Consider the following 15,534-nt stretch of genomic DNA (forward strand, 5'->3'; position numbering starts at 1 on the left):
TTTTGGCATAATCTTTTCTTATTTTGTAAATTGCAAAGTATCTTTTGGCGTCCAAAAAAATAGGTTAGGAAGGCTTAAAAAAACTTGTCGAGCCTTCCCAACTTACCTTTAAAACAAACAAAAGAGATGACGCGGGCCGGTTCAGAACCAGTCCAACTCGGTGCGAACCAATTCCACACAGAACCGACGGACCGAGTCCATGCGGTTCGCAACCGGTTCCGATTGGTTCCTATCGGTTCGGACCGGTTTCGGCCAGTTCCAAAAAAATTGGTGAACCGATTTGATCTCCTATCAAGTTAGCCCGGTACGGGCAGAACCAAACCTTTGCTTAGACCAACGATTGGTCCCAAAAAACAAAGAAAAGGTGAGGCACCTCAACCAAATGACAATAGTATGTCATTCAAAGATCCTACATCATGCATCCTTGGAAAACATAAGTATTGCCGAGAAAAATAAAAGGCTAGTTCATGAGTAGGGGTGTGAAGCAGTTTAAGCTTTATGAACATCCAACCAAGTTTCCCCTATACTTGCGAGTCTAGGGAAGGAGATAAGGGTACACAAAAAGAGCAAAATAAGCCTACCTGATTAAGTTGGTACAGACAAGTGTCTCATACCGAGAACAGCAAAAGACTTATGTACACTCAAGCCTTTACAATGTCATATACAAGTTGAAATTTAATTGCAAGCTACTTTCTCTGGAACAAAGAAAATAATTATAATATTCAAGTAATTAACTTCATAACCAGCATTTTGAACAGCAAGTTAACTATTACAAGAAAATAGTGTTTAGTGATGGCTTTTATAGCAGAAAAATAATATCTGCCTCAAAATGTTTGCATATATAGCAGCAAAAATAATTGCCTTTTAAAAATATATGTAGACCTATAGCGACAAAAATTGTGGCTGCTAAAAAAATTCCAATTTTAGAGAGATTTTTTTGCCACAATGACTATCTTTCTAGAGAAATATAAATATCGCATTAAACTTTTTGCAACAGTATAAGATTTTTTTTTTTTTTTTGGGAGAGGTGGGCACTAGTTTGTTGCAATAATTCTTAGCGGCAATTTTGTGACTTCTAGCAGCTCTTCTTTCACCTGCTAAAAGCCTATATTGTTGTAGTGATAACTCCTGAAGTGCCACCTTGAACAGCTTTAAACACCAAACAATCAAAAGGAAACCCTTTAAACATCTAAAGCCCATGTAGTATGTAAAGTCACTTAGATGTCCATTTTTATACGCTTCATAGGCTGCTTGATGCAACCTATAATCAACTACTACAGGTGTAGACTGATTTCATAATAATTAATTATGGTGCGATAGATTAGACACTTCAGCAAATGCTCATCATCCCAAAAGATCATCATAAAGATAATGTGAACACAAAACAGAACATAATAGATACCTTATCAATGAAACCTAATTAATGAAACATAACAAGTGCAGCAAACTGAAAATAAGTACAACAGAACAAAAAAAAATATTGCCACTAAACTCGAGTTCCAAGGATGTGATAGATGGCAACGATGGTAATGATGATGGGTAGAGATAATGATTGATGGATGAAGAAACAAAGGCTGAAAAAGATGGTTATAGAGCTAGTCGGATAATTACCTCTGCGAGTTTGGTCCTTCCAATCCAATAAGAATCTTCAGGTCGCGCTCCACCAAGGCATCGAGACGAAGGATGACGAGGTCGAGAAGGTGGCTCCAAGAAGAAATAGGTCAAGAAGCAGAGTAAAAGTAGAAGAAAAAGAATTTCTCAAAGCTTCGCCCACGGTGGCACTCACCTTTCTAGGTTTTTTTTTTTAATGGTTGTCCCTTCTTTTTATAGGCGCCAAAACAGTTGAACAATCTTTCTAAAATTCTCTAAAATGATTTCTATAACTTCTCCACTAATCCTTATCCAATAACTTCTCCAATAGCCCTTATCTTTCCCCCACTCGTCCTTATCTTCCGTCCAACCGCCTATTACTGTTCCATGAACAATAACTCGGGTCAGATTACTATTTCGTGAATAGAAACTCGGGTCGGATTACTGTTTTGTAAACAGTAACTCGGATCGAGTTACTATTCACGTGAACAGTAACTTTTTTTTCTTTGTTCTCTTTCCTAACTTCCTTCCCCCCTTCTTCCATACATTCAACATGCATAATTCTATCTCCAAGACTTTCACCCATCCTCCGTTCCTAGAGATGAGTGATAGCCGTGGACATTGAAGAAAAGCTAAGGCTCAAACAATTAAGTGTAGTGCTTTGTGGTTGGGTTAGGCTTCCTATCACACCTAGGTGACCCTTTTTGCTTAGCAGTCCTAGTACATGACTCGACCAAAAATCCAAGCCTAAACATAGCTTTCGATGGAAAACACAGAAACAACCAAAAATAAACTATGCACAAGATGGAGTTCTGAGACTATATCAGTTTCCTCCAGCTGGAAAGAACTCGACTCCTGACGAGTAGGCCTCCTGTATGCGCTGCAACAAATCGGATCTCTGGTGCCTCAACTCGTGCTCGCTGATCCATGAACTATCTGATATACGTCTCTTGTGCCAACGCCCAAGAAATCTGCGATACTACCTACGCCTAATGTCTACTGCTCGCACGTCAAGAATATCCTCAATACCCTCATGAAAACTGGACTCTAAGCTGGTGCTAGGTAGATCTAGAACTGCAACCGCCTCTGGTGGATCTCCATGAAACTGGTACAGGTCGGCGATGTTGAAAATTGGAAAAGTCTGGACGTTGTTTGGAAGCTCCAATAAATAGGCATTCTCCTCCAGCTTTCGACGTATGCGGAATGGACCATACTTTCGCGGGCTGCACTTATTGTAACTACCCAATGGAAATCTCTCGCTCCTGAAATAGGCTATCACTACATCGTCCTTTGCAAAGTGAACCTTCCTGCGATAATGGTCAGCATCATCCTTATACCTGGCACTGGAGTCAAGCAAGCACTAATGGACTTCCCGTTGGATTTGACCAATATTGTCCTCTGCTCCGGCACTTTTCCGACCATGATAGAGAATGGAAGCACGCTCACTAACCAAACATCTAAGCATGTTACTGAGTGTACGGTTCACTACCTCTGTCTGACTATCTATTTAGGGGTGATAAGCACTGCTGAAGTTTAGTTTTGTTCCTCATTTGCTTCAAAGAGTTTTCCAAAAATAACTAGTGAATTTTGTGTCCCTATCAGATGTGAATGATCTTGGAATATCATGCAGTCTAACAATTTTTTTAAAAAATAAATTTGCTATATGAGATGCATCAGATTTTTATTGGGCAGTTACAGCAAGCTCAGCCCGCGAAAGTATGGTCTATTCCGCATACGTCGAAAGCTGAGAGATAACGCCTATTTATTGAAGCTTCCAGACAACATCCAAACCTTCCCAATTTTCAACGTCGCCGACCTATACCAGTTCCATGGAGATCCACCAGAGACGGTTACAGTTCCAGATCTACCCAGCACCAGTTCAGAGTCCAGTTTTCATAACGGTATTGAGGATATTCTTGACATGCGATCAGTAGACACTAGGCGTGGGTAATATCGCAGATTCCTTATGCATTGGCAAGAGAGACCTATTTCAAACAATTCATGAATCAGCGAGGACGAGTTAATACAAGAGGCCTACTCGTCAGGAGTCGATTTCTTCCTAGTTGTGGGGAATTGATGTAGTCTCAGGGCTCCATCTTGTACTTAGTTTACGTTTTTTTGTTGTTTCTGTGTTTTCCATCCAAAGCCATGTTTAGGCTTAGATTTTCAGTCGAATCATGTACTAGGACTGCCAAGCAAAAAAGGTCCACCTAGGTGTGATAGGAAGCCTAACACAACCACAAACCACCACACTTAATTACTTGAGCCTTGGCCTTTCTTCAATGCCCATGGCCATCACGCAACTCTAGGAACGAAGGAGGATGGGTGATAGTCCTAGAGATAGAATTGTTCACATGAACAGTAACCCGACCCGAGTTATTGTTCACGAACGGAAGATAAGGACGAGTGGGAGAAAGATAAGGGCGGTTTGAAAAGTTGGATAAAAATTAGTAGAGAAGTTATCTAGAAACCGTTTTGGAGGATTTTTAGGAAGATTGTTGCAGCTGTTTTTGGGCCTATAAAAAGAAAGGACTACAGCCATTAAAACAAGAAGAAAAAGAAAAAAATCTAGAAAGATGAGTGCCGCCGTGGGCAAAGCCTGAAAAATCCTTTTTCTTCCACTTTCATCCTACTTCTTGATCTATTTCTTCTTGAAGCCACCTTCTCGACTTTGTCATCCTTCATCTTGATGCCTTGGTGGAGCGCGACCTGAAGATTCTCATTGGATTGGAGGGACCAAACTCGCAAAAGTAATTATCCGACTAGTTTTATCATCTTTTACCCAATCCTCGTTTATTCATCCATCAATCATTATCTCTACCCATCATCATTACCATCATTGCCATCTATCACATCCTTAGAACTCAAGTTTACTGGCAGTATTTTTTTTATTATTCTATTATAGTTATTTTCAGTTTGTTGCACTAATTATATTTCATTGATTAGGCTTCATTAATAAGATATCTATCATGTTCTATTTTATGTTCACATATCCCTATGATGATCTTTTGAGATGAAGAGCATTTGCTGAAGTGTCTAATCAATCGCACCATAATTGACTATTATGAAATCAGTCTACACCTGTTTTAGCTGATTATAGGTTGCACCAAACATGAATGAGATAAAACTAAAACAATAATTTAAAGGATATGGAGGCTACACTAAGGTTTGAGAAGGTTCATAACAAATAGCATTAAGAAAGGTTCAAAGAAATAATGAAAGCAATCATGGCTCCTATAAATGCCCAAATGTATCCATGAAGAGCTAAAATGGCCATATAAGGTCAAACTAGCTGCCAAAAGCATCAAAACAATTTTCCAAATAAAGAGAAGAGAAAGGAGTCATGGGCAGACAATAAGCACTGCTAGATGAATAAAGACCAAATTTAAATCAGGTCGATCTTGGCTTAGCCTAGAAGGCTATATTCAACCAAAGGTGAACCAATGTATAAAGAAACATTATGTCTCAAGGACCACCACAAGATGGGGGGAAGGCGGCTTCAAGGCAGACCTTCAGATGGCGATCAGAGGACAAAAGATGCCTAGAGAATAAAGAATAGCTCAAAAAAATATAAATAAATAAATAAAGACTGGACTTCTGCTAACTGCCAAGGTCCATACTCCAATAGCAATATGCAGACTAGAATATTTACCTCCCCTAAAACAGTGCCTCAAAGCAAGCAAAGGGTGTTTTGATGCTCACTTTCATGAGATTGTCCCATATAACAAAATCCCACATGGAACCAACCTTATGTTGGATGGTTGGTAAGATAATGCAGTAGAAGGTGAAGTCCTAACCAGACTCATATATGAGACTGTGACTCATAATCTCCCAAAAATCACATATTGCAAGCTTGTTGCCTCTTCAGACCCACACATCTCTTCCTCCACCTCCTCACCTCAGTTGAATAGATGCCTTCAAGTTATATATGTCCTACCACATGCAGCGCATCACATGAAGAGGGTGGTTGGAAACAAAATGACCCTCCAAGAAATTTTCCTAATCCATAACAATATTTTGCAAGCGACCAACAGCCAACTATGAGATTGCAGCAACCATACCATGGATGTTGGCATCAAGGACATAATAGCACTCTTTGGCATCACAAGAATTCATCCAACATTCATGTTCACTTGAATATTATCAACTTTTAGAATTGCTTAACAGTTTTTTTTGTGAATTTGATATCAAATACAGTTGCTGGCATTTCCTCTAGACAGAAACATTGAGTAAAAATTTGTTAGAAAAAATAATAAAGATCCACAAAGTATTTGGCTACTTGATTATCAAAACTATGCATCTATTTTTTCTTCTTCTTTTTGAGAAATAAGTTATGCATCAATTAGACAGCCTGAAAGGCATAATCATATCTTGCCCAAGACAACTTTCGGGATCACCTCAAAATAAAACATAATGTCCAAATGTCATCCAACCAAGGAACCAGAAACTGATACTGATAAGAAAATGTATTCTTAAACCGAGGTAACTGAGTTTTAGCCTTGATGTTTCAGCCCTGGACATATCCAAAATATAAATAAATTCAGAATGAAAATTATTAAAAGAAACTTGAGGTAATATAGTCAAACATCATTCACATATACAAGAAAGTACAAAAGTTGTAAAAGGTGGTGGCACAAAAAGCAAATCATTTAATGCTTAACGAGGTAAAGCTTAAATCTCGTGGATTTTCTTTCAACACTTAGAAATGTAAGAAATTTGTGAAAAAGAACATGGTAATTGATGTGGTTTGTGTTTTGGCCTTAATTTTCAGTAAGGACATGCCTTCCAAAAGCCAAGTGTATCAGATCTTGATAGTTAGAATCAAAGTACGCCATACCGATACTGGTACCGGTTCGGACCGGTTTGAACTGCTACCGAATAGAGCCAACAGAGTGCAATGCGAGCGTGAAAAAAAGCTCGCGGAAGCGCGCGTGGGCGCGCGCGACGTTAAATGCTACAGTCGCGGGGGCGTGCGCCACGGTTCCTAGCTCGCACCCATGCGGGCGTGCTGCCCAGCGCACAGACGCGCTACCCAAGGCGCACGTGCCGGTGCTAACCGGTCTGGTATGCACCAGTACCGGACTTGTACCGCTCGATTCCGGCCCCTTTGGGGCCGGAACCGTTTTCCACGCTTGAATCGGACCAGTTAGGTACGGGCTGAACCAGCCAGTACAGATCGGTTTAGTATACCATGGTTAGAATAAACTTATATCCTATAATACTTAGGCTTCGAATTGAATAGCACATAATTCAAGCACGAATAAGAAAAGAGGATCTATTTGTTGCAGAAATTTTCAAATCCATATGCATATACCTCCCACATAAGGTATAATTTAGGTGTTGTGTCCAGCTTACATTCACCCCTATATGCAATACATATGACTCAGGTCATAAATTATGAAGCTCCAAGTGTGAGATTGATAGCATCTTGAAATGACAAGTCCAAAGAAAGTCATCTTAGATAGTGAAACACATGCAACCACCCCTGCAATATGCATGATACATCCAACAAACATTTATATACATAGATGTACAGATAAATGTGCGAACATACATGTATTCATGCACGGATACATGCATGTATCCAACCATCCATACATATATACATTAATACATACAAGAATACAAGCATATGAGAGTATTCATATGAATTGTTATCATTTGGCATTAATTTCATATGAGTCTACAAAGAAAAGGTGCCGTCCCCTGGAATGATACTGACATATATCAAAATTTTGTTGGTCAATTATTGTTCTCTTTTTTAAATAATATTTATAGTTTCAACAATATAAAGAAAACATCTAATAACATCTTTCATCTCTCTTTTATATATTTAAACTTACTTGTACAATTAACATTGTGTTCAGTTACACTGGCTTATGCAGAAGATCTACCCATGACAATTTCAGAAGAAAGGGGAAAAGTTTGCATTCATGCATGCAAGAGCATACACACACAAAGTTCAGTGAGCCTTATCTTCAAACTTTAGCAGAACTACAGCGTTTCAAACTCTTCCAATAATGCATGTTTAAAGCTTGCTAGAAAAGAACAAAGATAGAGGTATATATGGTCAAAAATAACAACCATGACTATTTTTTGCCCTGATTCATTTAACTTAAATTGTGTCCAATAAATTAATGAATTGCAACAAACAAAAAAACAAAAAGAGTGAGTTCAGTAAACCCACCAAAAAGACTACTTACCCAGTCATAATTTTTAGAAAGAAATTCAGCAACAGTTGATTTATGCCTTGTTAAAAGCTCCTGCAATGCAGCTAGCACAATATATTAGCACTGATGTTGACAATATATAAAAAGGGAGAGGCATGGTGAGAATTTTGGAAATATATCCTTATTAGACATGTGAAAATGAATTAGAAATCGAAATGCTGCGAACATCACAAAAAGAGCATAACTAGACTCAAGAATGCCTGCCAGGAAAGGATAATTGAAAGGGCCATTTAACACCTCACAAGTCAGAGCTCCAAAAACATTATCTTTGCAATATCTAGAAAAAAAATACAAATATTACATACAAAATTTGTGAAAGATGTAGCCTGATTCAAACAAGAGGCCTTCACCAAAATCAGTAATATGCAAAAAATAGTCCAAAGAAATCAAGTTCAGAAATAGAAGATGCAAAGAGAGCAGAAGCCATAGAAAACACATGCATACATACCACATGCATAGATTCTTGCATATGCATAGATTCTTGCATATCTGCTGTCGGACATAGATTCTCTGCTGTCAGACATAGTTAAAGATGATGATGATGGTCATCGTCATCATCATCCTGTAAGAGTCTGTAGTTTAAGCAAAAGGTGCTCTTTAAAACCCTACGTTTGGGTGTTGCAAAGACTTAAAACCTTAAATTGCTAAACTGGAAAGCAGATAAGGGAAAACAAGATTCATAATAGGGTGTGAGGGAACCCTGGGATCACAGATGGGGAAGAAGGTGGGAGTGGGAGGAGCAAGACAAAAGGATGATGTGCTAATTCACAAGAAAATCGGGTCGATGAGGGGGATTTTGTTTTGTTTTTAACTCATTATTTCCAGTTTCCTATATCAACCCATGCAGGTCATGGCTACTGACTGGCAACAGGTTGATTGAAATTTTTGGGTTTTATACAACCAGAACCAGGTTTCAACAGGTCAAGACAGTTGATAAACATCTAAGAATCAGTACACTTGTTCGCTACAAATAACTGAATTTAGTGCTATACTTTATTTATTTTTTGAATTTTGAAAATTTTTACCAAGAGCAAATTTAGGCAAGAAAGTGGCTTGTCATGAAACCTAAAAGACCAACTAGTAGGTAATGAGACTGATGTAAGGCCCGGATCATGCAACACAATCCATATCATGGTGATCCAAGTATATATCCAGCCGAAAGGAGCATTAATGGAGCATATTGAAGCATCAAGAGTATTGAACAACTCAAGTTAAGTGCAATAGTAGAGAAACCTGGACCAAGCCTAAGTAGTTTATTTCAAAAAATTTATTTTATATAGCATCCTTCTTTAGGTCGTTCTTTGATTTGGTTTTAGACACAATTCAAACAAGATTACTATGTGCAGGTCCTATTTTAGGTATTTACTTGGAGGGCATCCTTGAAGCCCTTAGTATTTATTTTAGAAAAATGCAAGTGTCATTCTATATGGGATTCTATGGGAATCCTAACATTGTTATATAAGAAAGGGTTTAGGCAACAATGATGGAGTGATTTTATATTTTTCATAGGGTCCTGACAGGAAAGAGGAAAGGCAGCAGGCTAGTTAATTTTCAGGGGCTACTTGCTTCTTGTGAGTACAGCTTTAGTGCAAAAAACCTCTTGGCGAAAGCCTGGTTTGGTTCTTGCCCATCAGTGGGTCAATTTCTCTAAATTTTCTATCTTCAATCTGATACATTCATCCGTAACAAATTTAGCGCAGATCGAAATTTTATATTGATCTATTCACTGCCATTACACAATTTACTTGATTCAGATCAAATCTAAATTCAAACCTGATAAAATCTGTGCATATAATCTATTTATTCTTCTCAATGCTAAAGTTTTAAGATCAACAGTACACTTGCAGCCCAAAATAAACCCTGTAGAACCTCTATAGTCATGCTCAACAACCCTCTGTTCCACCCTCTACTACTCTGGTTTCAGGTCACCAAGAAACTCTACAAAAACTAAACCTTCTTCCGCACCTTCTAAACCTTATGGGACGTATATTAACTCTTCCAATATTTTGCATTTATTAATCTCACTTTGTTCTCTCATCTCTTCCAATATTTTGCATTAATTGATCTCACTTCGTTCTCTCATCTTCACAAAAATATGGATATCAACCTTGCAAGTTTACTTAAGCCCTACAATTTTCCTTCTTTATGACATACGAGTGCCAATACATAACCTTAATCCCTAAACTGTTAGGCCAATCACCAGTTTAAGCTAGCGTTGCCAGGAAGCAATCCCCCAACAACCCCATAGACTTGGAAAGAATGTAGAGGATAAGGGAAGATGGCAAGGTTCAAATATAGACAATTGTATTTTTCATCTATATGGCACAATTTTTGTTTCAGAATATTATATTGAAACAAAGTACACTTATGTACATAGGCATGCACACATTTGATCCAACAACAAATGTATTTGTGTACATGTATACAAACAATGTCAGTTCTTATATACAGTGCCCATCATGCATTTGAGCACATTAATCGCTACTACTACAGGTAGGATGGATGAAATGGAGAGTGCTTCTAGTGTATGAAGTGACTTTCATGCCCTAGCAAGTAAAGAAAAAAGTTTATAAAACAGCAATAAGACCAACGATGCTGTATAGGTTAACACAATCGATTAGTAGCAATCAGCACAACTGGCAAAAAAAAAAGAACCAAAAGGATTGTTCTTTTTCATAATGTCATCCACTAACATAGGCTGACCTCCCAGCCCCTTTCCACCCCACCCTAGAATCTTCTGTGGTGATCATGTGGATCACAACTTAATTTTCAATTGGGACTCATTCAGTATTTGCATGCAGTTATTTAAAAGGTAATATGTGAATGTGTGAAATTACTAATATCAATGCATTAATGCTAGCCAAAAAAAAAGGTACAAAAATCTACTACAAAAAGGAAGCGCAAAAAAATAACTAGTGACAACATCAAAACGTGTAGCAGAGGAAAAAAGTGACCCAAAAAAGCAATAACTTGACCTTAAAAGTTGCAGAGGCATCCGAAGCTATGTCAAAATTTGGAAGCTGTATATAATTAAAGAACTTCCTCATGTTTTCAGACTCTAAAACATACCTGCAAATGAACAGCTTAAGAATCTGACAAAGCAAACCATTATAATATAAGTTTATAAGCATCAACGAATGTAAAATTTATGCTTGAATAGGAAATGATACCTCTCTATGAGATACATTGAACTAAGCAAATACTAACCAATATGAAAATAGATCCTTGGAGTATAGTGGCAAACGTCAACATGCAAACAGTGACCTAGAGACATCATTGCTCAAACTGTAGATATGAAATTACTTACTGCTCCAGTCATGGATAAATTTTTCCACATTTTTTATACATGATGGCCAAGCAACAAACCTTACAAATTAAAAAGAAATAAAAAAAGATTATCAAATAAGCCCTTTCCAGAGCTAATTCCAAGGAAAAGTAAAAGAAAAACTAACATAACAAATGGAAGAAAAAACATGGATAAAATCCATATTTGATAATATATCCATATATAATAACCATAATCATAATTAACAAACATTTCAACCATTTGTCTCCATATGATTTCCGAAATCCTTCTTCTTTCTATACAACTATGGACTTCTTATAAATTGTCAAAGCAAAACTTACCTGAATACTTTTCTCATTCTCCTCTTCTTAGTTCTATGAAGACTCTCCATAGCACATATGCAAAAGAAATACAATCTCAATATTTTCATTTCACTTTTATTGCCATGACTCCTACTAATCTTCCAACAATGTAATTTTTTATAATATCCTCTATAATTGTAAACATCAATGGTCATTGATAAAAATGGTCAAATCCCATACGATAACAAAAACCAGAAACCAAGTCACATCATTTCGGTCAAAATCTGCTTGAAACAGAATCCATTAGTAGATATTAGATTCTACCAAGGTTTGTCATGCTACCTCGAGCCGCCTAGTTGGAGCCCTCTCTCTCCCTCCCTCCCTCTCTCTCACTTCCTTTGCCCTCATCTCATCTGTCATCTGCCGTCTGCAGGGGATCACCCCTATTTCATTCACTATAGCAGCCATTTGCCAACTTCGATTGTGAAGTTGCAAAAAAATGTAGGGCACAGCCCCTGTTTTGAACAAAACAGGGGAAGCCCCTACGAAAAGCGGACGACAGACGAGATGAAGGCTTTTTTGATCCCTCTCTCTCTCTCTCCATAATACAACTCAGAATAGAATCCAGTATACAACTCAGACCTGATACGTCTACGGATTCTGCTCCATGTGCGAGGCCATTTGTAGCTATAACATGTCCTCTTGAACGACCTTAAGGAGCTAGTCTCCCGTATGTAATAGTATCTCCGCGGGCTCTATCAGCTCGTGCACTGTAGTCCCTATCTTATGTGACATGCATAAACTAGAACTCACAGGTGAGAATCAAAGACCACCCTATGGCTATGTCTCATAAATGGTGGTCTTATATCCTCCACTCTCTTCCTAGCCACTAGATCCATGATCACCAAAACTATCACTGCTACTCTTCTTGATCTCTGAATCTGAGTGAACTGACTCCACTCTCTCCATCAAGGCTACAACTGCATATTCTTTTCCTTTCAAGCTACGTTGAGCAGCTACCTGCTTTTACTTCGTATCCCTCTCTGTCTGGCTATGCTAGGAGAAGAGATGCTGCCCTCCTAACTAAATCAACTGAATAGCATGGTAGCCTCGTCTAAGCAACTTTCGGTCATATCTCTGGAAGGATGCCTTAAACAAAGTCATTTAATGATCGACTCCTAGTGATACCTATGGTTGTGATTGTGGCTGATCAGTTGGAAGCATACGTGGAATGTTATGATCCGTCGATAGCTTTGCATCCATCCTAGACTCGCTGGCTACAAAACTAGCTAGTTGTTGAGATGATCCTGGATCATCAAGCTTTAGCACCTGGCCCACAAGCCATCCAATTATGAAATTTCTCAATATGAACAGAAGTATTGTGGATTGGATCTGTGTACTTCAGCTCCACTTCCTTCTGAATGCACTTAACATCAACCACATATTGTAATGATTAGTGAACATATACAAGATCATTGAGACGCCTCTGTGTCAAAACGGTTTCTGTGCTTACTGTGGATAAGGGCAAAAGTGGACCAGTTCCTCTGTTTGCTTCTATAACGTCAAGTTATAGTTATCGCTGATATCTAATAAATATGGATTCATACTTTTTTTACTTACAATAGCTGACAAACTCTACCAACACTCTAATAAACATAGATTCTTTAGAACAATCGAAGACAATTGGAGTGACGTCATTCAATCGTCTGTTCACGAGGCTACCAAGTGGCCTTAAGAATTAGTGATCCTTGACCTCAGCTGCATTAAAGCCGAGTAAGCAGCTTGAAAGCCCACGATTGGCCAAAAGCGTCAATAAGCAAAGCTAACCAAAAGGTTTAAAAGAACGAACTCTCAGAAGCCTATGCATGAGCCACCAATATTGGTCCGAGCCCAAAGCGAAGACAAAAAGGGACAATATTCTGCAGAAGCTATTCTTTATATTTTAAAAAAAACTATGAGGATGATGAATGGTGGGAGCAAAAAAAGGAAAATACAAAAAGAAGCATGCTTCACTACCTAGCCGGAAAAAAAGAAACCTATTCTACTGCTTTCCTGCTAGTTTCCCTTCGGAGGAAGGTCCCTCCTCTTCAGCGACAGCAGATCCTCCATGGATGATGCGGTTGAGGTCGATTTGGGGATGTAGCTCGCCGACCATCATCCAGCACGCCTCGAACCCCTTCTTGACGGAGTCCGTGGTAGCCTCCAACATCATGTTGCAAAAGTCCTAAAGCCTTTAAAGTCCTCGACTACCTGCTAAACCTTCTTCTCGGCCTCCATAGCCTCCTCCTCAGCTCGAACGGCCCTCTCTTCAGCCCCAACAATCCGCTCCTCAGCTCAAACTGCTCGACCCTCGGCCCAGGCAAATTTCTCAACTCGGCAAATTCTGCCCTCCACCTCGGCTGCTACCTCCTTGAACCAAGCAATGTTCTCGAGCTGAATTGTTATCTTTTTTAACTTCAGCCTCGCCTCCCCGACCCTTCTCTACGCCTCGGCGAGCCAAAACTGAAGCAGTGCTTCTCTCAAGCAAAGCGAGCTTGCTCCTAGGCATGCTCCCTCGCCTCCTGAGCTATCACTAGCTTTGACTCCGCCAAAGACCTTCCCCAATCAGCCTTGCAGGTTTCGCGCTTAGTTGCCACTACCCTAAAAAGGTAGGCCGCGAGGATGGCTCTAATGGAGCATAGGTGCACTGCGATTACAAAGATAAAATCAAGACGACAAGAAGAATCAAACATACTAAGTGAAGACCTCGAAACCTCGATGCCCACCTCGACCGTCCCGATATAAGCAGCATTGACGAGCTCTATTGTCGTCATCACCTAGAGACGCTTCTCATCTTCCCAAAGTATCATCCTCCTAACCAACTCGCCAAGGAGCTCAGAGGAATCAATGAGTCAAGTCAGTGTCCTCAATCGACCATGCGGGCTAGTAAAATATATGTTTCGGGCCCCCAAGATGAAGACGGGGCAGTTGGGAGGTCAGCGCTCCCAGAGCCTCAATGGCAGGAGCTGGAGCATATGCCGGTCCAAAACCCAGCTCAAGTGCGGAAGTAGCTACGTCAACTACTGCTAGTGTCCAAGCAAGCTCGGCAACAACCTAGGATCCAAGGTCGGATCAAAAGGAGTCTCGCACACAGCGGTTAATGCTTCCTCAGGGAACTTTTTGGCACCACCCTCGAAGGAGCCTCCAAGATAGGTGGACGAGCAGAGACTAAGGCAATCACCTCCACCTCAGGAAGCTCAGCATCAAGGACTAGGGCAGCAGCAAGTGCCTTCGTCTTCCTCGACAAGTAGCCTCATTCCCGCTGAGCTTCCTTTTGCAGAGCGTATCCTTGGAAGCCTCAGACATTAGCTTTTTGAGATCGAACTTCATCCCTATGAAGATAAAAAAAAGGGTCAAAAAAGTCGAGCATCAACACTTAGAAGAAATAAATTCAATCAAAGCAGGAAATTACCCTCGGCAGAGGTCGCCAAAATGGCCTCGGAAAGTAGTTTAGCCAAGGACGGCGCCCGCATACCATGACGGGTATTAACCATCGCCTGCTCCTCATTAGACAAGATCGGCAACAGATTCATTGCCTTCTTCGGCGTGGACCATTGCGTTGGGAAGGCCCAGCCCCTCTCCAAGGATTCGAAAAAGAATTGGTCCTTCCAGTTGTGAATGGCGGAAGGACTAGACGGAAGGTGGAAACCTTTCCAGCTAGAGAGGTACCCCCAACCCTTTTCCAAGAATTCTTCTTTAACTAGAAAAAAGCTTGGAAAAGCCCCAAAGGAGAGAAACCATGAAGAATGACAAAAGAAAAGAACCCGACAATCATTCTCCAAGCATTGAGGACGAGCTGAGTTAGGACAAACTGAGTCAGGACGAGCTAGTACCCATACAAAAGCTCGGCAAAAAGAACTGAAATGGGAAAACTTGGTCCCACCTTCAAAGTTTCCTGTAAAAAGTGAGCTAATTCTTCCCGGGCAACGTCACCCGACCAAATAGGCCAAGTAACTCCAGAGTAAAGTTTTAAGGGATGTGGTACTCGAACGAATCCTCTCCAAGTCGGCCTCCCCCAGTATGCATTTCTCAGCAGATGGGGCAAAATCGACCATCAAAGATGGTCCCTTGGAGCCCTCGGAGGCTC

The 15,534-nt window shown here is 39.8% G+C and overlaps 1 protein-coding gene across 1 annotated transcript in view; it reads right to left on the reverse strand.

The window, feature by feature from the left end:
- LOC103722512 (putative MO25-like protein At5g47540) overlaps positions 1 to 15,534 on the reverse strand; it is a 40,615-nt gene that overhangs the window by 8,573 nt on the left and 16,508 nt on the right. The window contains exons 5-6 of the mRNA XM_008813102.3: positions 10,796 to 10,889; positions 7,794 to 7,853 (exon numbers count right to left, since the gene is read on the reverse strand). Of these exons, the coding sequence (XP_008811324.1) occupies positions 7,794 to 7,853; positions 10,796 to 10,889 (154 nt within the window). The remainder of the gene's footprint in view (positions 1 to 7,793; positions 7,854 to 10,795; positions 10,890 to 15,534) is intronic.

The sequence above is a fragment of the Phoenix dactylifera genome, unplaced genomic scaffold (genome assembly GCF_009389715.1).
Source record: "Phoenix dactylifera cultivar Barhee BC4 unplaced genomic scaffold, palm_55x_up_171113_PBpolish2nd_filt_p 000760F, whole genome shotgun sequence".
In the NCBI taxonomy this organism is placed as follows: domain Eukaryota; kingdom Viridiplantae; phylum Streptophyta; class Magnoliopsida; order Arecales; family Arecaceae; genus Phoenix; species Phoenix dactylifera.